The sequence below is a fragment of the Patiria miniata genome, unplaced genomic scaffold (genome assembly GCF_015706575.1).
Source record: "Patiria miniata isolate m_02_andy unplaced genomic scaffold, ASM1570657v1 HiC_scaffold_28, whole genome shotgun sequence".
NCBI lineage: Eukaryota > Metazoa > Echinodermata > Asteroidea > Valvatida > Asterinidae > Patiria > Patiria miniata.
The window spans coordinates 2808824-2833723 of record NW_024037067.1 but is presented as its reverse complement, the minus strand read 5'-3'; the positions used below and the strand labels follow the sequence as shown (position 1 = coordinate 2833723).

Genomic DNA, 24900 nt, shown 5'->3' with positions numbered 1-24900 from the left:
TAATTACACATTATTGTTTTTGTGTGTTAAAATTGATGTATTTAAGCATAAAATGGTGGAATAAATTAATTATTGTTTTATCAAGTGGATATTATTTTACCTTTATGAAGTGAAACCGTCCAAGGGGGACGACCCCAATCACCCCATGCATATAACAGGAAGCCTGTAATCTTCAACATTCACTCATTTGTGTCTGAAGCAAAATTGTCATCAATTCGAAATCGGTGATCGTTGGATCATAAATTTGTCCATGACAACATGAACTTGACTCCAGAGAACCCTTCGGGTAACAAGTTATTGTATGCCGGCTTTAACCAAGATCATGGTGAGAACTTGTTTCAGTCAGTCAGTCTTTTCAGATACAGTATTTTTAGTAACATTGACATTGTCAATGCATGTTCAATTGTGTTTGTGTTGCGCCCCAACTATGGTATCGGTCCCAACTATAGTTGGGATCGTCCCAACTATAGTTAGGACAGTCCCAACTGTAGTTCCACAGTTGGGCTGGCCCAACTATAGTTCAGAGTCATCAAGGGGGCCCATCTATAGTTGGGCCACTCCAATCTTTTTTATTTTGCAGTGTCCCAACTTTACTAGTTAAATTACATATTATTAAGATAGTGGATATTTTGCCGGAGGTAATGACGGCAAACTAACGATTACTAAAGGTTTGCCGGGGGCAATCCATATCAACAGAGGGCGCTGTACTCTTTAAAATAGGGCCGAATTATAAGATGTATTAAATTCCCACCAAAAGTTGTGTAGCACGTTTGGTGTTAGCTGGAGTTACCCAGCCCTGAGTTTTATCATTGGGTTGTCATCTAGGGCTGGAGCGCATTTTTCTCAAAACTTGTAGTATTTGCAAAAAAAAATTGAAAAATGTTCAATTTTGTCCCCGTTACACACTAATTGCAACTGCAACTCACCCTAAACTTGCCTGGAATAACCATTACACAGGTCCTTGAAGTAAAAAACGATCCACGATGAAGATTCAGCCTACAATTGCAGTGAAAACAGGAGGAATAACCGCTAACTTGACAACCTTGCTGGATTGGCCAGGACCGCTATTGGTTTGTGCACAAAAAAAATTGTGTACAATGAATGGCGGTCGATTAACAGGCACAGAGAGCGATCGCTGTCAACTGCTTGTTTTTGCCGGCTGCGCTGGCTGTTGGCGCATGACGTCACGCGGAAGCGTAATACCCGATGACTGTTTCATGCACTAGTATAAGGTTTACCACTCGCATCACAGCTTTGGTAGTGGAACCGCAACCAATAGTGCATAAAACAGTCATCGGGTGTTACGCTTCCGCGTGACGTCATGCGCCAACAGCCAGCGCAGCCGGCAAAACGAGTAGTTGACAGCGATCGCTCTCTGTGCCTGTTAATCGACCGCCATTCATTGTACACAATTTTTTTGTGCACAAACCAATAGCGGTCCTGGCCAATCCAGCAAGGTTGTCAAGTTAGCGGTTATTCCTCCTGTTTTCACTGCAATTGTAGGCTGAATCTTCATCGTGGATCATTTTTTACTTCAAGGACCTGTGTAATGGTTATTCCAGGCAAGTTTGGGGTGAGTTGCAGTTGCAATTAGTGTGTAACGGGGACAAAATTGAACATTTTTCAAATTTTTTTTCACATTTTTAAGTTTATTTTTCTCATCCCCAAATAAATAAGAATATTCTTCTTTTAGTATTTTAACATGTCTCAAACATTTTTTGCAGAGTATTACATTTTCTTTTTCACTTCAGATTTGTGGCTCTGGAGGATTTTTTTTAAAAGGAAAATAAAGTCCGAAATTATAAAATGGTCTGAATCCCATCTTGTGAATACGAGGTAACAACGATAATTTTGGCATGGAGCCAGACTCAAACTTTTCACCGGAAAATGTGCAAGTACAAAAAAATATTAACTGCGCATGTTCAGTGCATATCCGGCAAACTAACGTTTACTAAAAGGTTTGCCGTCTCCGGCAAAATATACACTGCCTATTATTAACATAGAGCTTCTCACTCTCAGCGCTACTTGCATGTACTATGCGTCATGCTCCACTGCACTCCCACTCCGTATCCGCGTAGCCGCCAACAGGGTAGTTGGTTTGGACTTAGCATTTTTTCAGCAACTCCCATTCATTTTGTGTTGCTTCGTTCTCAAGCATATTCAAAGGGACTCCTACTCCTAGAACTATGAGGCTCCACTACAAAAACATAGGCAGATTACCCCGCTAAACTGTTTGCTATACAAAACACCAACTAAGTATAAAAACGTCCATCCCAACCAAGCTTTTTCCCACAGAACCGCTGCACAGTTTGCCCCTAAACTCCGTACAATACCTCATGACCATGATGACATACTCACGCTATGTGCACCAAACAAACATCGGTGGATTCTGTCGGTTTTTCGGCAAAAATGATGAAAAATATGCCCTTTCCGCACTGAGCCAACCTGACGCCCGCAAAATGATCGCAGTCATTTTCGGTTCGATCGCTCGGAGCGCGCCGCGGGGGGTACGGTAGGAGCGGAACGATGATATGTGCATGCGTTCAAGTGCAAGTACGTACCCCCCACGGCGCGCTCCGAGCGATCGAACCGAAAATGACTGCGATCATTCTGCGCGCGTGCAATAATAACCTCATAAATGGACCCAAATTTTGGACTACCTCCGTGTATTGGGCCCCCTAGCAGTAGCACATAGGCATTCACACTAAAAGAGTCCCAAATTTTCGAATCAGCAAGCATAGATAGCAAAGTGACGAGTTGAAAACGTTCCGTTGAAACAGGTGTTTTTTCACAGGCCTAGACCAGTAAGTAAAACAGTAGACAAGACTTTCAATTTGTTCTGTTGCAACATTATTTTCGCTTTGGACGCACACTCCCCTTCTTAATTAATGTACTAGGGTAGGGACCGTTCACTGAGCACCGTCGATATATTGATGTAATTGATTACTGAATTATATTGATATCACCAGTAGCAGTTTCTGAATTATATCAAAACATTGAAAATTTCGATATTGAGGAATTATCTCGAAAATATTGAAAATTTGTGAGATAATCATCAAAAGAAATCTCCCGTTTGTGCTTCAGAACTTGATTTGCATGTTTTTTTCTGCACTCAAGGTCCCAGTCTGGCCTAGTACTAATGTCTTTTATCTACTTGTTTCCGCAGGATGTTTTGCCTGTGGTATGGAGACTGGTTTCCGTGTCTATAACACTGACCCATTGAAAGAAAAAGAGAGGCAAGGTAAGTCTTGTAGATGGAGGGAAATGTGGCTACTTTTCAAGAGCTGTGGAAATGAACAGAGTGTTTATGTTGATGGATGCATCAGATATAGGGCTGTCTGTTTTGAAATAATTTAGTATTTGATTACACGAGCCTGCTTCCGTCTCCTTCTGCCAGAACGCCGCAAATATTTGAAATTTGCACACATCAGCTGTCTTTCAGTGATAAATTTAAAATGAGAGTTTCTTGATTTTGTTTCAGATTTCACTGATGGAGGGGTGGCACATGTGGAAATGCTGTTTAGATGTAACTATTTAGCACTAGTTGGTGGAGGTAAAACACCCAACTATCCGCCAAATAAAGGTAGGAATTGTGACCCTTAGATCCGTCTTTGTTGCAGGTCTTGTCTGTGTATATGCTTGGCATTCTTGGGTTAGAGATGAGGGTACCAGCCTAGATATTTCATTGTAGAAAGCGTCATATTAGGAGCCATTGCCTGGTGCTGTGTGTGAAAGCTGGAATGTTGTGCTATGCAATTCAAACCATACCAACCTCTCCAGCCGAGATGGAGACTTCTATATTTTGAGTTGCTTTTGTCCACAATTTATGCCTGGAATTGCCAAAATTCTCAAAAATTTCATGAGGCAGAGACAAGGTCCTCAGTATCCAAGTTTTTGAGGAGATGGACCTTCAGTAGTCTGGTGGCATGACTATGGAAATGTGTAGAAATAGAGACTGGGTACCGGATGTTTCTTTTTACACAGTTAACTGATACAGTACTAAAAGGGTGTTGGACTGGTTGTTTCAGGTGCCAGTCTATTTTTCTTGTATTGCATGTTTTTACTATCTTAATTTTGTGACTTTCATACACAGTATTGCGAGCCCCAGAGTTTCAGACTACTGTTTCTCATGCTTCGATGCATTATGCCATGCAATCATTTTCTTTTCTGTCCATTCAGTGATGATATGGGATGACGTCAAGAAGAAGCCAGTCATCGAACTAGAGTTCTCTGGTGAGGTTCGATCAGTCCGACTCAGACGAGACAGGATCGTGGTTGTCTTAGAAACCATGATCAAAGTGTACACATTCACCCAGAACCCTCAACAGCTACATGTCTTCCAAACGTGGACAAACCCAAAAGGTAACGTCGAACATTAGAGATGTAAGCTGTAACTGACTTTCTTGAGCAGGGCCCAATTTCATGGCTCTGCTAACCACAGAATTCCATGCCGACGATCACCATTTTGTGCTAACCGCGCTAGAACAACAATTCTAAATCCTTAGTTACGGGATGTATGCATGCGCAGTAGCCAAAATTCCTTGCTAACCCATGAAATACGCTTACACCTAAGCAGGGATTTTTCGCAAACGGTAAGCCGAGCCATGAAATTGGGCCCAGGCCTAGTGGTTAGTGTTTGTGACTCACAATCAAAGGGTCAATGGTTAGAATCCAGTTACTTGCCAAGTGTGTCCTTGGGCAAGTCACTTTACCTCTTTTTGCCTCTCTCCATTTTTGTTTCTTTCCTTAGTTTGATGTTTATGACATCAATTAACCGCGACCCGTAATCATTTTGGCAGGTCTGTGTGTGCTGTGCCCCAACAGTAACAATTCTTTGTTAGCGTTCCCTGGTCGTAGGACAGGTCACATACAAATCATTGACCTAGCCAGCACAGAGAAGGACCCAGTGGACATTGCAGCTCACGATAATGCCTTGAGTTGCTTAACGTTCAACCATCAAGGTACAAGAATAGCGTCAGCATCTGAAAAGGTAAGTCAAAGTGTGCTGCAGATTTTGTGGAGCTGTTTTAAATGAAAATGACAGGCAGTGTGAAGGAAGATGAAGCAACAATGACAATCATCAAAAGTAATGATGATGTATGATAGTGACATTAATAAGGATGTGACGTTTACACTTACAACGTTTACAACAAATCTGTTAACAATAATTCCTAATTGTTGACACAAACCCGAATTATAGAAAAGAGACAGTATGAGTTAAACAAACACAGCAAACATCTTTGATGTTTTGCCTATGTAATTTACAAAACCTTTGAAGCACTGCAGTACTTGATTACATTTGGGGTATATCGTCGCGTCAGTGCAACAAGGTCGTAACTCCATTCTGCAACAAAATCATATCTCGCGCAAATACGTTCCATACAACAAGGTCGTATCTCAACGTTTATTGACTTTGTGTGTACATCTGGGTTATTGTAAGTGAGATACAACCTTTCGACATTATGAAACTCGCGTTTCATGTACGGCTCATTTTAGGAGATATGGCGTTGTTGCATGGACATGATGATATGTATTTAAGTTTTTATGTTTTCGATGACACCCTGCTATTTATTATGTCAATCATTGTTCATTCATTGTGGTAATCACGCCGGTTTGCGACTGTAGACATATGGGCAGGCATCAACCTTTATGAAATGGCTAAACGCTTAAACGGTTCTTTAAAATATTGCTGAACATTTACAAAATAAAATGCAAAGTCACATCCCTAGACATTAATTACAGTGTTGACAAGGATAGTGACAGTGACATGGATGACAATATTGAGATGATATTTGCCAGTGTCATTGACAGTATTGAAGACAATGACTTAATGCATGACTACAGTTCGGACAACAGATGACAAAGAATGTGATTACAATGATGTAGAAACTTTTACTTCAGAGATGATAAAAGTCTTAATTGAAACTGATTTTATTTTCCAGGGAACTCTCATAAGGATATTTGACACAAGCAACGGAACCCAGTTACAAGAACTAAGACGGGGCTCAGGTAGTGCTAACATCTACTGGTGAGTAACTTAGATAATAACCCACATGGTTGATTTGTAGTTTGCAACGGGGTATAGTAAAATACAGTATCATGTAGACCATTTTTTTTTGTAACAGAATCTATTTTATATTAAAGGCTGATCTGTGCTTAAGAATAGGATTGGCAAGCAGATTTGACTTCAAAAATTGTGCTCACTTGATGTTGTGGAGAATTTGCAACATATGTTACATCTGTTGATTGAGTTGTAGGTGGCTTTCCTTTGATGGATTCAGCGAAAAGCTGCTAGATGCAAAGAGTTAAAGTCTGTCATCATAAAAAGGAACGGGCTTCATGTTTGCTTGTTGAGTGTCACACATTGAAACTCATGATGTTATTTTGTTACAGCATCAACTTCAACCAAGACTCCTCGCTACTGTGTGTTTCAAGTGACCATGGCACGGTGCATGTGTTTGGAGCGGAGGAACCACGGAAAAACAAGCAGTCAAGGTGAAGAAAAAACATTGACCTCATACCCATCACCCTAATAAGTCCTGAATAGACCAAGTATTTAATAGTCGCTCATCAAACGAATATTCGAATATCTTTTTGTGGGTTTGAATATTCGAAAAGAAGAAACTATGCACATGCACATGACTGTGTTGTATTTTTTACTCGTAAAGTTGCACTTTGTTACTGTCAGATGCCTGTTTATTGGTCACATTCGTTTAGCTGGAATGCCATTGCCACACATGGTCATGTGCCATTGAATACTCTCGGACCTTTCTATTTGCCCACAGCCTTGCATCTGCCAGTTTCCTGCCCAAATATTTTAGTTCCAAGTGGAGTTTTTCCAAGTTCCAAGTTCCAGGCAATGCGCAGTGCATCTGTGCATTTGGTGCTGACAGCAACTCAGTCATAGGTGAGATGTTTATACCGTGATGTAATCTTGGGGGCGAGAGGGGGGCGGGAGGGGGCACATGATCCCTAACAAATGTCTGTGCCTCTCCCCACCTGCCTACCCCATTGCCCCCGGTTTAAAATCTTGAATTGAACAAAAATATGTTGAAAAGAAATATGCACCCTGGGTGCCCCCAGAAAGTTTCACACTAATTATGCCACTGAGTTTATAGTAATGTCATCAAGGTCTTTTTTGGGTCTCCTTGTACAGTGTGATAATTGGACAATTAGCTGAAAGTTGTCTTGTAAGCTGAAATTCAATTTCACCATAGAAGTTCAGTTATTTGTGTGTTTTAACAATTACTCCATGAAACCAATAAACAGTGCACCTCTTCTGTATCGTGAATTGTGTGGGGAAAGCAAACCAGTTAATGCATAAACATGTACTTTGAATTGAATGCTTTTCCAACTTTGTTTTTTTAACAGCAATCTGCGCAGATGGCAGCTACTTCAAATTTGTCTTCAATCAGAAAGGAGAATGCAGTCGAGAGGTCTATGAGAACTTCCTTGAAATGACTGATGAAAAGATGTGAGCCCCACCCATCATTCAACCATTCAAAAGCTAACTATAATGACGTGTTCTCAGTGGGAACGTCCATATTACTACACCTCATGCATATTCATGATCAAGAGCCGAGTTCTCACTGGTCTATTCACCATCACGTGTCAGCCGCTAGTTTTGCAATTTAGCAAGCGGGCATGCAAGTATTCATACACAGCTTAAATAGTTATGCATGGTAGACTATCGCAGTGGTTACCAGTTTGCTAGTCTATTACGCATGCACTTCACAAAGCAATCGTGGAACTGGCGCAGGTGGTAGTGCGTACGCGAATCACCCTAGCAGCATGCAGCAACTACATGAAAAGATGGGGCACAACAACATTTTGCCGAGAAAACGTATGCGTAACATCATGACATGTTCGTGAATGTGATTGAGGTATAGCAAAACAAGTAAAATATGATTTAGTTCTGGTGGGTAGTCGATATTAGCCATTAGGTATGGAAGTTGACAAACTAGTTCTAACTAGTCTGTCAACTTCCAACACCTCGGAGAGCTAATATCGACTATCCACCCGAACTGAACCATGTTTTATTTGTGTACTAATACAGACATCCGTCATAAAATGTCAAAAAATGGACGTCATTTTATCAGCTGTACCATTAATTCTCTGTAAATAAATGTACATTAAGTTTTAATTGTCTTGTTTTAAGACAGCTGAAACCGAACACTATTTGTGTTCTATGTCACTTACACCGCGTTTACACTCGATCCTGCAGAGGGCGATCGCATTCTGCGGTTGCAATAAAACTACAGGGAAGCTAACCGCAAGAGAACTGTGCCGTGTTTATACCCTATCCTGATCCCCCTCCAATCCCCAATTTACAACGGAAGGAAGGTCATTGAGTGTGCGCAGAAGATGGCCAATTTTGCGTGCTAATCACTGCAGAAATTGCTATCATATTGATTTACTTAATATTTTACTCACGCTGGTCCCCCGATTTTTGTCGTAATATAATTTAGCTTCATCCTCCACGCATTGTTAACACTAGTCAACGAATATAATACAACATAATATCAGCATAAATAGGACTACACAAATGATCAGATTTGGGGACATGTCGTGTGTGTGTAGGTAGCTATTTCATGGCGATTGTGTAGCTAAAGGGCCCTGTTCCAAATATAGAGAACGTAACCTGGTGATTCAGGAGTCACCCAACTACTAATTAATATGTAACACCAACCGGGCTTTGAAGTTATTAGGGAGTCTTGGGGGGTAAACTAGCAATGAAGACGATGATTTCAAAACACAACCCGAAAAAAATCGTTGATGGCCGGGCACTGCGGCAATGCTGAACCGCGTTGGTATCAACTGAAAATGCGTGAGAAAATCACATTTTCAACCCAAGGATAATGTTCAAACTTCCACACAAAAAATGGATTTCAAAGAATATAAACCAGACTGCTTAATGCAGAAATGATTTTGGAAAGAAAAACACTATTTAAGGACTAAAACAGAAGACATGACTACACAGTCTCCAATTTCATGTATGTGGAGGAAGCACCAATTGATTCTGGCCGAGTACCAACCGCACATATGTACTGTGCTCAGAACCGCGTTGGGAACCATCGCCTCATTCACACAGGTCTCACCGGCAACTCACTTACATAACAAAATATATTTCGCGGACTTTTCTACGCTGACAGGATGTGGCTGGATCCCCCTCAGATCCCCCTTACGGGATCTAGTGTAAACGTGGTATCATCCAATGTGATCATCCTGATAAACTAGTGGAATAGTCTTAGTGTGAGATTGTCATAATGATCACTGATAGCATGAGCTTATCAAGCAGTGACATAATATGTTGACATCTGATAAATTGTAGACTGCTAAGCGTTTGATCGTATGCAGTAAGCAGTGATGGAGTGTGCTTACTAATTTGGCTCAGTGTTATGATGCTCTTGTTATGAAGCATTTGATCGTAAGCAGAAAGCAGTGATAGAGTATGCTTACTAATTTGGCTCAATTTACTAAGCTCTTAAGATTCACAGTGGGACCCGTTGGAAGGCTTACTCTTTTGTACATTTTGCATTGAAAGTAATAAAGCTCTTGTTATATAAAAAGTTATTTAAACCAATAATGGAGCAAACATCCATGAATTACCACAAAATATTGAAATCAATAGTGATTCAAATTATGCATTTAAATGACAAATCAAAACAGGGAGTAATAGTCATGCAGTCCCATTATTGCCAAACAAATGATTTTACTAAATCACAATATATTTTTTAAATGTCCAATGAAATTCTGTATGGAATGTATATTTTGTGAGTAGCCTATCAGAATTTTTTTGAACATACTTTAGTTATTTGTTTCCATAAAACACAACCGTTTCTTTAGGTATTGATAGTCTTTTTCACCTTGAGAGTCATTGAAATAGACCTTGCATAAAACATAAATATTCAAAACTTGGCATGACATAGCCAAAACAAGCTTGATTCACTAATAAGATGAAACTTTTAAGCTTCAAGTTATCTTTGTTTATGTCTTGTAGATTGTTCTTCATTTTCGGTATAAGCACCAATATTTTCTATCCAATTTTTTTATGTGCATGGACGCTCCTTGAAATGTGGAATATGGAAGTTTCTGTTCAAATGGAATTTTTGTGTTTGGTCAGTCGAGGAATCTTTTGTCTTAAAAGTTCAGGATTTCCACTTGTGTAGAGCCTGTCACATGGGTGGTACCGCCATTGTAAAATGCTGCCTGTGTATAAACACCTTTCACTGTTTAATTTGTCATTCTCATACCTTACATGACATATTCTAGATCTTTCCCATTCTCGTTCATGTGCTGGCCATGAGAATTCTTAATTATGCTGAAAAAAGTGAATATCTGTATACGTATGATCAAAATAATTATAAAGTTATATATGAATGTTAAAATGTCTTCAAGTTTAAGTACTTTTCAGTTGGCTCAATTTGTTTACTAGTACTGTAGCGAGAATTTCTAATGTACATGATGCTGTACATACAAACATTGCCAAGAGACCTTCTTCATGAGGAAGCCATTTTTGACCGTGTTCCCTGAATCCATTTTATAAATTGTAGACTGTTGAATGGGATGGTGCCAGTCTGTTTTATGATTGGAGTGCATTTCAAGCTTCACTTTCTATTTTTGTGAATGTGGTTTAAAACATGAGGGTATGTTTAATTATTCATCAGAGCAGACTGGTATTGATCATTTCATTGTCTTCATTTCTACTCGCAAGTTCCAAAAATAAAGACTTTACCTCGCTTTCCTTTTAAGATTGCCAACTCATGAATAAAGTCTAATCATAAGTTAGGCGGGTCCTGAATTACCTGGCCACGGCTGGGAATGACGCACATGTCTATGGAAGCGGCTGACAGCGGCTACAGCCACTTCCCATTCACCCATGTGTTAATTTCAGCCATAGCCAAGAAAACCAGTCACAGCCTCAATTGATCATGTAGTTGTAGCTGCATAAATTATGTCAACGGCTCTTTCATGTTTGAATTCAAGGCTCAATGACTGTTTTCAGTAGACATTTTAACCTTGGTTCGTGATACTTACCAAATGTACATTGACTCAAATTGTTGGTGAAAATCCCTTAAAATGTTCCTTTAAAGTGGAAATAAACAAGAAAATGTAAACATGATTTTGTTTTCAAAATATCTTGCTTTTTAATTAAACAAAAGTCTACAAAATTAGGAATTCAAATCACATATGGTGGGAGGGAAGTCATGTGTTTTGTACTCTTTTTTGTGTTCAAAGTAAAGCCAACAGTTTGAGATTAGTTTAATTTTCCTACCCACTCTCTTGCGATTGTTTTCCCGGTGCGGTTCTGACAGGACATCAGAGGGCGCCCTTTAAACCATCATGAATATTCATAACGTCCAATGTGGATGGCTTTGGATTATTAGTAAATGAGTCAACAGGTATGGAAATACAAAATCACCAATGCAAGCACTGATTTGTGGACCGGGTTTTAATAAAACGATATTAGATATGCATGTAATGGACCAATTAGAAGACTGCAATTAGATGTAAACCCGATGTAACCAGAATGGGAAAAAGTCGCCTTCAATTTTGACTGCAATAAAGGAGGAAAGGCAGTTGCTCCTAATTCGTCATTTTACATTATATGTACTATTAAGGTTAAGAAGTCCCTGGAACGAAAAGGTTCAACCATGATTATAATGCAATCCAAAACCAAATTCAAGAGCCTGAAAATCGCTTCTGAAATTCCGTTATTGAATTCCCCACTATTTGCCTAGGTATGTTTTGCTGAGGATGTTAGCTTTATTCCTTTTAATTAAATCAGACAAGAAAATCACACGGCTAAAAAAAAAACCACACCCTGAAGATGTGGCGATCTCATCAGGTTTTGTACATTATCTATTATTGTATTTTATATTAATTGCTTTGGTTACATTGTAGCAGTGTGAGGGTACTGTAACAGTTGGTTGGCCGAAGAACACAGAGCGTGTGCCAGTGACTAATTAAAATGTTGGGGGTTATATACCTATACGCATGCGCAGTCGAGTCTATACATGTAGATAAAATGGTAAAAATTGTCATCATGAGAACGCAAAGTCACTCTGAATTAAAACAAAAAATGCACACAAACTGTAAATGCTATGAGTTAGTGTCAAACCATCTAGACAATCTAATTAAACAAATAAAAACTAAATTAAATTTTAAACGATGTTAAAATTGGACAAGAATTTACAAGAGGAATCAAACAAAAAGTAACCAATGAGCATCAATGAAATCAATGCCCAGCCCCGTAAACTGAAAATGTATGGTTAACTAACGAAAAATGGTTTAAATGTGTTTTGTGCCATCGATTCACGTCGCCTACGTACTACAGAGGTCACAGAAGAATAAAAATGAATTCACTCAGGATAATATTCTTCAAGGCACACACCTTTTTTCTGCCGACTAATGATTGCCTTTGCTGAAAATAGGTTTCAAGAATATTTGTTTATATTTTGCCATACCGGTAAACCATCCAGCGTAATGGCCTGATAAACTTCCCTATTCTCTCATTAAACAACCGTACGAGATTAGTCTTGTATTGCGGTGGACCTGGTTCGAACTCTGAACTCGGCTTTCTGGTTGTAGCATCCGTGCTTCCGGTCAAGCAACCATCTCTTTCGGCTGAGTCGCAGGACAAAGTGGATAAAACCTCGGTATTCAGTGTGGGAGAGATTGCACTGGAATTATCAGATCCAGTTGAAGACTCGATAGGAACTTGAGTTGGGCCAATTGATGTACCTGCTGGCGCTGATGATGTGGTCAGAGGAGAATGACTTGATGAAACACTGGAAGCAGTTGACGATCCCACCGATGCAGATGGGGTAGCGCTGGAAGACTGGCTCGACATTGGGGCACTGGAAGCAGTCGGCCCGGCTGATGATCCCGCCGATGCAGACGGGGTAGCACTGGAAGACTGGCTCGACATTGGGGCACTTGAAGCAGTCGGCCCGGCTGATGATCCCGCCGATGCAGACGGGGTAGCACTGGAAGACTGGCTCGACATTGGGGCACTTGAAGCAGTCGGCCCAGCTGATGATCCCGCCGATGCAGATGGGGTAGCACTGGAAGACTGGCTCGACATTGGGGCACTGGAAGAAGTCGGCCCAGCTGATGATCCCGCCGATGCAGATGGGGTAGCACTGGAAGACTGGCTCGACATTGGGGCACTGGAAGCAGTTGGCCCGGCTGATGATCCCGCCGATGAAGACGGTGTAGCACTGGAGGATTGGCTCGACATTGGGGCACTGGAAGCAGTCGGCCCGGCTGATGATCCCACTGATGTAGATGGTGTAGCACTGGAAGACTGGCTCGACATTGGGGCACTGGAAGCAGTCGGCCCAGCTGATGATCCCGCCGATGCAGATGGTGTAGCACTGGAAGACTGGCTCGACATTGGGGCACTGGAAGCAGTCGGCCCAGCTGATGATCCCACCGATGCAGTTGGGGTAGCACTGGAAGACTGGCTCGACATTGGGGCACTGGAAGCAGTTGGCCCAGCTGATGATCCCAACGATGCAGATGGGGTAGCGCTGGAAGACTGGCTCGACATTGGGGCACTGGAAGCAGTCGGCCCGGCTGATGATCCCGCCGATGCAGACGGGGTAGCACTGAAAGTCTGGCTCGACATTGGGGCACTTGAAGCAGTCGGCCCAGCTGATGATCCCGCCGATGCAGATGGGGTAGCACTGGAAGACTGGCTCGACATTGGGGCACTGGAAGAAGTCGGCCCAGCTGATGATCCCGCCGATGCAGATGGGGTAGCACTGGAAGACTGGCTCGACATTGGGGCACTGGAAGCAGTTGGCCCGGCTGATGATCCCGCCGATGAAGACGGTGTAGCACTGGAGGATTGGCTCGACATTGGGGCACTGGAAGCAGTCGGCCCAGCTGATGATCCCTCTGATGCAGATGGGGTTGCGCTGGAAGACTGGCTCGACATTGGGGCACTAGAAGCAGACGAAGCAGCTGATGATCCCGCTGATGCAGATGGTGTAGCACTAGAAGACTGGCTCAACATTGGGGCACTGGACGCAGTCGGCCCAGCTGATGATCCCACCGATGCAGATGGGGTAGCACTGGAAGACTGGCTCGACATTGGGGCACTGGAAGCAGTCGGCCCAGCTGATGATCCCACCGATGCAGTTGGGGTAGCGCTGGAAGACTGGCTCGTCATTGGGGCACTGGAAGCAGTCGGCCCGGCTGATGATCCCGCTGATGTAGATGGTGTAGCACTGGAAGACTGGCTCGACATTGGGGCACTGGAAGCAGTCGGCCCAGCAGATGATCCCGCCGATGCAGATGGGGTAGCACTGGCAGACTGGCTCGACATTGGGGCACTGGAAGCAGTCGGCCCAGCTGATGATCCCACCGATGCAGTTGGGGTAGCGCTGGAAGACTGGCTCGACATTGGGGCACTGGAAGCAGTCGGCCCGGCTGATGATCCCGCTGATGTAGATGGTGTAGCACTGGCAGACTGGCTCGACATTGGGGCACTGGAAGCAGTCGGCCCTGCTGATGATCCCGCCGATGCAGATGGGGTAGCACTGGAAGACTGGCTCGACATTGGGGCACTGGAAGCAGTCGGCCCAGCTGATGATCCCGCCGATGCAGATGGTGTAGCACTGGCAGACTGGCTCGACATTGGGGCACTGGAAGCAGTCGGCCCTGCTGATGATCCCGCCGATGCAGATGGGGTAGCACTGGAAGACTGGCTCGACATTGGGGCACTGGAAGCAGTGGGCCCAGCTGATGATCCCGCCGATGCAGATGGGGTAGCACTGGAAGACTGGCTCGACATTGGGGCACTGGAAGAAGTCGGCCCAGCTGATGATCCCGCCGATGCAGATGGGGTAGCACTGGAAGACTGGCTCGACATTGGGGCACTGGAAGAAGTCGGCCCAGCTGATGATCCCGCCGATGCAGATGGGGTAGCACTGGAAGACTGACTCGACATTGGGGCACTGGAAGCAGTCGGCCCAGCTGATGATCCCACCGATGCAGATGGTGTAGCACTGGAAGACTGGCTCGACATTGGGGCACTGGAAGCAGTCGGCCCAGCTGATGATCCCACCGATGCAGTTGGGGTAGCACTGGAAGACTGGCTCGACATTGGGGCACTGGAAGCAGTCGGCCCAGCTGATGATCCCAACGATGCAGATGGGGTAGCGCTGGAAGACTGGCTCGACATTGGGGCACTGGAAGCAGTCGGCCCGGCTGATGATCCCGCTGATGTAGATGGGGTAGCGCTGGCAGACTGGCTCGACATTGGGGCACTGGAAGCAGTCGGCCCAGCTGATGATCCCTCTGATGCAGATGGGGTAGCACTGGAAGACTGGCTCGACATTGGGGCACTGGAAGCAGTCGGCCCGGCTGATGATCCCGCTGATGCAGATGGGGTAGCACTGGCAGACTGGCTCGACATTGGGGCACTTGAGGCAGACGAAGCAGCTGATGATCCCGCTGATGCAGATGGTGTAGCACTAGAAGACTGGCTCGACATTGGGGCACTGGAAGCAGTCGGCCCAGCTGATGATCCCTCTGATGCAGATGGGGTAGCACTGGCAGACTGGCTCGACATTGGGGCACTGGAAGCAGTCGGCCCGGCTGATGATCCCGCTGATGCAGATGGGGTAGCACTGGCAGACTGGCTCGACATTGGGGCACTGGAAGCAGTCGGCCCAGCTGATGATCCCTCTGATGCAGATGGTGTAGCACTGGAAGACTGGCTCGACATTGGGGCACTGGAAGCAGTCGGCCCAGCTGATGATCCCACCGATGCAGATGGTGTAGCATTGGAAGACTGACTCGACATTGGGGCACTGGAAGCAGTCGGCCCAGCTGATGATCCCACCGATGCAGATGGTGTAGCACTGGAAGACTGACTCGACATTGGGGCACCGGAAGCACTGGAAGACTCGCTCGACATTGGGGCACCGGAAGCAGTCGGCCCAGCTGATGATCCCACCGATGCAGTTGGGGTAGCGCTGGAAGACTGGCTCGACATTGGGGCACTGGAAGCAGTCGGCCCGGCTGATGATCCCGCCGATGCAGATGGGGTAGCACTGGCAGACTGACTCGACATTGGGGCACTGGAAGCAGTCGGCCCAGCTGATGATCCCTCTGATGCAGATGGGGTTGCGCTGGAAGACTGACTCGACATTGGCGCACTGGAAGCAGTTGGCCCAGCTGATGATCCCACCGATGCAGATGGTGTAGCACTGGAAGACCCGCTCGACATTGGGGCACTGGAAGCAGTCGGCCCGGCTGATGATCCCGCCGATGCAGATGGGGTAGCGCTGGAAGACTGGCTCGACATGGGGGCACTGGAAGCAGTTGGCCCGGCTGATGATCCCGCTGATGCAGACGGTGTAGCACTGGAGGATTGGCTCGACATTGGGGCACCGGAAGCAGTCGGCCCAGCTGATGATCCCACTGATGCAGTTGGGGTAGCGCTGGAAGACTGGCTCGACATTGGGGCACTGGAAGCAGTCGGCCCGGCTGATGATCCCGCCGATGCAGATGGGGTAGCACTGGAAGACTGGCTCGACATTGGGGCACTGGAAGCAGTCGGCCCAGCTGATGATCCCTCTGATGCAGATGGGGTTGCGCTGGAAGACTGGCTCGACATTGGGGCACTAGAAGCAGACGAAGCAGCTGATGATCCCGCTGATGCAGATGGTGTAGCGCTGGAAGACTGACTCGACATTGGGGCACTGGAAGCAGTCGGCCCAGCTGATGATCCCACCGATGCAGATGGGGTAGCACTGGAAGACTCGCTCGACATTGGGGCACTGGAAGCAGTCGGCCCAGCTGATGATCCCGCTGATGCAGATGGTGTAGCACTGGAAAATTGGCTCGACATTGGGGCACTGGAAGCAGTCGGCCCAGCTGATGATCCCACCGATGCAGATGGTGTAGCACTGGAAGACTGACTCGACATAAGGGCACTGGAAGCAGTCGGCCCGTCTGATGAACCCGCCGATGCAGATGGTGTAGCACTGGAAGACTGGCTCGACATTGGGGCACTGGAAGCAGTCAGCCCAGCTGATGATCCCGCTGATGCAGATGGGGTAGCACTTGAAGACTGGCTCGACATTGAGTCACTGGAAGCAGTCGAGGCAGCTGCTGATCCTGTTGATGTAGATGGGGTAACACTGGAAGACTGGCTCGACATTGGGGCACTGGAAGCAGTCGGCAAAGCTGATAATCCCGCCGATGCAGATGGTGTAGCACTGGAAGACTGACTCGACATTGGGGCACTGGAAGCAGTCGGCCCAGCTGATGATCCCACCGATGCAGATGGGGTAGCACTGGAAGACTGGCTTGACATTTGGGCACTGAAAGCAGTCGGCCCAGCTGATGATCCCGCTGATGCAGATGGTGTAGCACTGGAAGACTGGCTCAACATTGGGGCACTGGAAGCAGTCGGCCCAGCTGATGATCCCGCCGATGCAGATGGTGTAGCACTGGAAGACTGACTCGACATTGGGGCACTGGAAGCAGTCGGCCCAGCTGATGATCCCACCGATGCAGATGGTGTAGCACTGGAAGACTGGCTCGACATTGGGGCACTGGAAGCAGTCGGCCCGGCTGATGATCCTGCTGATTCAGATGGGGTAGCACTGGAAGACTGACTCGACATTGGGGCACTGGGAGCAGTCAGCCCAGCTGATGATCCCGCTGACGCAGAAGGGGTAGCACTGGAAGACTGGCTCGACATTGGGGCACTGGACGCAGTCGGCCCGGCTGATGAACCCACCGATGCAGATGGGGTAGCACTGGAAGACTGGCTCGACATTGGGGCACTGGAAGCAGTCGGCCCGTCTGATGATCCCGCCGATGCAGATGGGGTAGCACTTGAAGACTGGCTCGACATTGGGGCACTGGAAGCAGTCAGCCCAGCTGATGATCCCGCTGATGCAGATGGGGAAGCACTTGAAGACTGGCTCGACATTGAGTCACTGGAAGCAGTCGAGGCAGCTGCTGATCCTGTTGATGTAGATGGGGTAACACTGGAAGACTGGCTCGACATTGGGGCACTGGAAGCAGTCGGCGAAGCTGATAATCCCGTTGAAGGAATTAGACTGGCAGTGTTGGAATCGGCAATGTTTTGAATCATTACATCGGTACCAGATGATAGAGGTTGACTGGAATAATAAGGATCGCTGGACATCATGACATTGGTGGAGTCTGACATGAACACCGTGTTGTCAGTAGGACCTGATGGTGATGGACTGGAATTATAAGGATCGCTGGACATCATGACATTGGTGGAGTCAGACATGAGCACTGTGTTGTCAGTGGGACCTGATGGTGGTGGACTGGAATTATAAGGATCGCTGGACATCATGACATTGGTGGAGTCAGACATGAGCACTGTGTTGTCAGTGGGACCTGATGGTGGTGGACTGGAATTATAAGGATCGCTGGACATCATGACATTGGTGGAGTCAGACATGAGCACTGTGTTGTCCGTAGGACCCAATGGAAGTGGACTGGAATTATAAGGATCGCTGGACATCATGACATTGGTGGAGTCAGACATGAGCACCGTGTTGTCAGTAGGACCCGATGGAGGTGGACTGGAATTATAAGGATCGCTGGACATCATGACATTGGTGGAGTCAGACATGAGCACTGTGTTGTCCGTAGGACCCGATGGAAGTGGACTGGAATTATAAGGATCGCTGGACATCATGACATTGGTGGAGTCAGACATGAGCACCGTGTTGTCAGTGGGACCCGATGGTGGTGGACTGGAATTATAAGGATCGCTGGACATCATGACATCGGTGGAGTCAGACATGAGCACTGTGTTGTCAGTAGGACCCGATGGAGGTGGACTGGAATTATAAGGATCGCTGGACATCATGACATTGGTGGAGTCAGACATGAGCACCGTGTTGTCAGTAGGACCGGATGGTGGTGGACTGGAATTATAAGGATCGCTGGACATCATGACATTGGTGGAGTCAGACATGAGCACCGTGTTGTCAGTAGGACCCGATGGAGGTGGACTGGAATTATAAGGATCGCTGGACATCATGACATTGGTTGAGTCAGTCATGAGCACCGTGTTGTCAGTAGGACCGGATGGTGGTGGACTGGAATTATAAGGATCGCTGGACATCATGACATTGGTGGAGTCAGACATGAGCACCGTGTTGTCAGTAGGACCCGATGGAGGTGGACTGGAATTATAAGGATCGCTGGACATCATGACATTGGTTGAGTCAGTCATGAGCACCGTGTTGTCAGTAGGACCGGATGGTGGTGGACTGGAATTATAAGGATCGCTGGACATCATGACATTGGTGGAGTCAGACATGAGCACCGTGTTGTCAGTGGGACCCGATGGAGGTGGACTGGAATTATAAGGATCGCTGGACATCATGACATTGGTGGAGTCAGACATGAGCACCGTGTTGTCAGTAGGACCGGATGGTGGTGGACTGGAATTATAAGGATCGCTGGACATCATGACATTGGTGGAGTCAGACATGAGCACCGTGTTGTCAGTGGGACCCGATGGAGGTGGACTGGAATTATAAGGATCGCTGGACATCATGACATTGGTGGAGTCAGACATGAGCACCGTGTTGTCAGTGGGACCCGATGGAGGTGGACTGGAATTATAAGGATCGCTGGACATCATGACATTGGTGGAGTCAGACATGAGCACCGTGTTGTCAGTAGGACCCGATGGAGGTGGACTGGAATTATAAGGATCGCTGGACATCATGACATTGGTGGAGTCAGACATGAGCACCGTGTTGTCAGTAGGACCCGATGGAGGTGGACTGGAATTATAAGGATCGCTGGACATCATGACATTGGTGGAGTCAGACATGAGCACCGTGTTGTCAGTGGGACCCGATGGAGGTGGACTGGAATTATAAGGATCGCTGGACATCATGACATTGGTGGAGTCAGACATGAGCACTGTGTTGTCAGTAGGACCTGATGGTGGTGGACTGGAATTATAAGGATCGCTGGACATCATGGCATTGGTGGAGTCAGACATGAGCACCGTGTTGTCAGTAGGACCCGATGGAGGTGGACTGGAATTATAAGGATCGCTGGACATCATGACATTGGTGGAGTCAGACATGAGCACCGTGTTGTCAGTAGGACCCGATGGAGGTGGACTGGAATTATAAGGATCGCTGGACATCATGACATTGGTGGAGTTAGACGACGGTTGCGGACTGGAGTTGTATAGTGGACTGGACACCGCACCATTTGACGATACGTCATTCCCAGCTGCAGTACTTGGCTGAATGGTACTTGTGCCATCTAAAAACAATATATCGACGTAGTACATTATTAATTCCGGTCTAAAATCCCTAAAATCTTTTTTTCAGCTTTCAATAATAATGCTCAGTACTGGATACTCTTGTTTACTCCGAAAACAACTTCATTCAGACATGCATATCTATATTCGAAAAATAAACCTGTGACTTTCAGGCAAGCATCCCCTCATCATTCGGTATTTTCTTTACTTTAAGATATGTTTTTTTGAGGGAATCTAAAGAATGTTTATTGGTAAATGTCCCCTATAAAGAAAAACAGTTTTAGGCTTTTAATCTAACTCACCAGTGCTAGCAGATGCTTTATACGGGGAAGCCAGCACAGCGATCAACGTGTATGCCACGCCGATGACGCGCACCATGTTCCCGGCCATTCCTTCTCCTGGTAGGCTTCAGATAGAAGTGAAACCTGCAAATACAATACAGGTGAAAATATTTTTAAAAGATTGTCGAAATCAGAGACAACCGATGCAGAATTTATTGCAGATGTTGCGCACAAGACCTGCGTTTCTTCGACGTTTTCACGAAGTGACGAATCGACCCACGCATCGCAGCGCGATCACTGCGTTTTGAGAAAATCGCTTTTGAAGTTGGTCACTTTTCGAATCTGTAATTTCGCCCCTCTTTTTATCTAAAGTTCAAAATATTTTCCATTGATGCGACAGATCATTAGTTAAATGACATGACTAGATACATATTTCGGCCGTTGGTATTAAAGAGCTCGTAGAACAGATTTACCTCTTTTGTCACCGCGTAATTAATTAAGTAAACGTTTTCTAGTCTTAGAACTGGGCAAAAAATGTTAAGGACACAGAGTTAAGTCCAAATAGCCACCAACAAGAAAACGTTTGTGATTTTGGACGGATTGGCCACTTCGTGAAAACGCCGACGATTTATTTAAAAAGGTTTCACACTTCAGATTCGGGAGACAAAAGTTCGAGATGAACAGCCCAGATAAAATATCATTCGTTGTTAACTCTCGTATTTTACATAATTTCATGTCAAGTAGCTGAAGTAGGGTCTAAAATTGACGAGTAAATGAAAAAAATACGACAAATTGAATACAAAGTAAATGGTACAAAGCATCAGTTGAATACTCAATACATCTTTAAGATAACTGATATGTTGCATACTTTTAATACGCGCCCCGTGGTCTACACTGTAAAACCGTTGGGCATTCAAACGTTGGGTAAACCTAAATTATCCAGAAGTTGGTCATTTTTAGTAAAGATGTTGATCATTTTCCATAATATTTACCCAATACCAGATGCTCCAACTAATTTGGTGAAAGGCATTACGGACAAACACTCTAGAAAACTTGACCAGATGTTCCGTAACTAGGCTTTCTTTAGTTGGGTATGTTGTCCTCTCACATGGACATGTCACAGGCATATTTATTGATGTCATATAGTTGGTAACAACATGACTGTCAATAAGTGCAAATTTAGAAGCGGATCAGTTTATATTTAACCTTATGGCACAGAGGTCATAAACTGGGCGTAATGTGCTGAATAATACTTTGATAAATTTATTAGTGATGCTCATTTTCACATATGTGATGTAGAACGTGAGCGCAAGTGGTAACTGTAAATTTACATGCGTGTCTTGACAACTATATCACTATAAAAAATGTGGGGTAAAACACTGTTTGGCAATGTACGTAATTTCTCCCAACATTGAAGTTACCTCATTGTGGGTTGATTTGGGTAAAAACTTTCCAACTATTGGAAAGAATTTTCCCAAAAGTTTAACCTGTTGATATGTTGACCAGCATGCTGGTCTACATATCAACCCATTTTGCCCAACGCTTTGCAGTGATGTATGAAAAATATGTCTTGTTGCACAATGTGAAAATAAGCCTGACCAATTTTCTTGAAATCATAGTTGACCATTAATAGATTTCATAAACGTTGGTGAAAATCCAGTGACCACGTTATGAGAACATGTGAAACCAAGGGCGGATCCAGGGGGGGGGGCAAATGGGGCCATGCCCCCCCCAAAAAAACGAAACCATTTTTTAATTTTTTATGTGACATCGCAATAAAGGCAGGCAATGAGTACACCACCATCTTTTTCTCAAATAAACATTGGTTAAAGTGGTCAGAAATTGCCTCAGATCGCGCCACAGAGCATCTAGAATCCAAACAAATTCGGGGCCCTTAAGCGGGCCCCGAACCCTACGCCGTAATTTTTTTGACCCACTTTTTGGGGGGACCAATTATTTTTTTGGCCCCCCAAAACAATTGTGTTCTGGATCCGCCCTTGTGTGAAACACCAATGTTATTGAAGTATAGTAGACCATTAATTAATTCAGCAATTAATGTTCCATGTATTGGTCAAAGCCAACATGCCATCTCATTAATAATAATAATAATAATAATAATAATAATAATAACTGGATTTATAAAGCGCCAAATTACCAAAGGATGCAAGGCGCTAGAAGGGAACAAAATGAAAGGATGAGGAAAAACCATAATTGTGTAAGATAATTTGTATGTTTGATTTAACAGGAGGAAACAGCCATTTTTTACGTTTGCAAACTTCTATAAAGGCCGGGGCTTCTATTTGGAGCAGAAAGGAACCCGCCCTGCGAAATTCGGGCCTCAAATAATTCGAATTTTGCGGGCGAAAAAAAACTATAATAATTCAATAAATCGAAATAGCACAGGGAATGCATCTTGGAAAACATATGCATTTAATGAATCATTGAAGTGATCGATTTTTGACTAAATAAATTCTTACCATTCAATGGGCGCAGTGCAAGATGGACAGACCGGATACAATCCTGGCGCTTCCCCAATGGAAGAGGCTTATGCATAGACCTCAAAGCTGAGATTAACGCCGAGTCACCAGCCCTCGAAGCCGTGGTCAATTTACTCTCACAAAAGGAGCTCAGCATTGCCATCTCTCTTGGTTACACGGTACACATTGGATAATAAGAATAACACGCCACACGAAACCCTAGAACTTACCACCAATCCAAACACAGTTACTATTTGCAGATACTCTCAGGGATGACGAGTTATTTCTCTCGTCTTTATCCTTCCTGCACTGTCGCCTCAGGGCAAACGATTTTACATCTCACCAACAAAGCGATCGGCGCCCGTTTTCTCTTTCCATTAGTTGTGACAACTACTGTCTCGTTCCGAAGAGGCTTTGTGACCTAATTGTTAAAAATGCCAATAACTCTCCCATCTACTCAAAGGTGGTAAGCAGTTACATGTAAATTGTGTTTATCCTTGTCATGAGGAGAAGATCTTATTGCCAAATAAACTATGGATGTTTAACTTGATGGCTTGGGCCACCGGTGCATGGCAAAAGTACCTTGCAAGACACTTTTAATCACATTTATAATTCGAACTCACTCCAACTCCCTGCCAAAATATCCCCCCTTTCCCTACAAATGGACTGGAATTTCGCTCATTTCAAGAGGAAATCTTATGAAAACTTTCAAGGAAAGGAGAGTTGCCTCTTGCTTTGATATGATGTTTGGTTTGCACTTACGAGCCCACGGGCTACTATACCTGTGAAGATCGGCGGTAAACAGGCGCAAGGCTATTGCACACCCCGCCCGACGGATGAAACCAAATGAGCGAAGATAATTGTGTTTGCTTTCGATACCAAGATGTCATAATGCATGCGAATCCTTAAAACTATGCTGCAAGAAAGAAAACCAGTTGAAAACCAGACCTTGTGCTGAACAACTATGTGAGGCGTTCTGGAAAAATGAGACAGAACTGGGCAGAGGTCCTATGAGGGTTTGCTGGTACCTATCTTACAAATGGGGGCACTCTTCAAAACTGACCGTTATTGTGCATACTGGAAATATATGCAGATTCTCACGAAGCAATGTAATAGTTTTTGAGCTGGTTTTCTTTGTTAGGGTTGATCTCAGAACTTTATGAAAATACTTACTTAAACAAATTTCTTTCACGAAAAGGGGGGGGGGGGCAAGTTGCCCCCTCTGCCTCTTCCAGTGGATACGCCACTGGAAACGAGATGTAATGTAGCCTGCCTACAATACAAAAGACTCGGTCTTTCATGTACTATGTATCTTCATCATTATTAAGGGGCATACTAATTCTTTGTCTGCCAGCCACCACTATTGCGCTTGCAACTTATACCTGAGAGGAGATTGTTGCAGTATACGAAACAGAAGCAGAGTGTAGGGGGGGGGGGGGCGACCGAGGAGCCACAATTTCCTTCGTATACTGACACTTTGTTCAACTTCAATGATTCTAAGTAATGAGTTAATTAGGTACAAGTATATCGTTTGCGCAAACTCTATAATAAGATATATTCATGTGCGCTTTCCATGTGCCTGATGTGTCCTGCAACCATCTTGCATAACATAAGATGGCTCTTAACCAATCATGAGAGTAAAACACAACTTTTTCAACAACTTAGTTTAGGGGCAGTGGTTATTTGAAATCTAGGCTTTATCTAGTAATTTCTGTAGGTCTATATAGTTTACACAGCCTAGAGATTTCAGGGTCTGGGTCAAGTATTACTACTGTTATATGTTATTAATTATTTGTTGTATGTGTTAAGAATTCGTAAATTGTTTAAGGTTTAAGCAAATTAA

General features: G+C 44.7%; 2 protein-coding genes across 2 annotated transcripts; one reads left to right on the top strand and one right to left on the bottom strand.

The window, feature by feature from the left end:
• The first annotated feature begins 123 nt into the window (after positions 1 to 123).
• Positions 124 to 11122, top strand: LOC119734928 (WD repeat domain phosphoinositide-interacting protein 3-like). The gene is made up of 9 exons (XM_038208569.1): positions 124 to 325; positions 3167 to 3241; positions 3482 to 3583; positions 4180 to 4362; positions 4800 to 4990; positions 5943 to 6028; positions 6394 to 6495; positions 6786 to 6907; positions 7372 to 11122. Exons 1-9 carry the CDS (start codon positions 259 to 261, stop codon positions 7476 to 7478), a joined length of 1035 nt encoding a protein of 344 aa, XP_038064497.1. The 5' UTR covers positions 124 to 258; the 3' UTR covers positions 7479 to 11122.
• Positions 9674 to 23162, bottom strand: LOC119735052 (mucin-19-like). Its single transcript, XM_038208744.1, has 5 exons — positions 23058 to 23162; positions 20602 to 20724; positions 14891 to 20301; positions 13112 to 14662; positions 9674 to 13063 (listed from the first exon to the last, which is right to left on the bottom strand). Exons 2-5 carry the CDS (start codon positions 20675 to 20677, stop codon positions 12452 to 12454), a joined length of 7650 nt encoding a protein of 2549 aa, XP_038064672.1. The 5' UTR covers positions 20678 to 20724; positions 23058 to 23162; the 3' UTR covers positions 9674 to 12451.
• Between the last annotated feature and the right edge of the window lie 1738 nt (positions 23163 to 24900).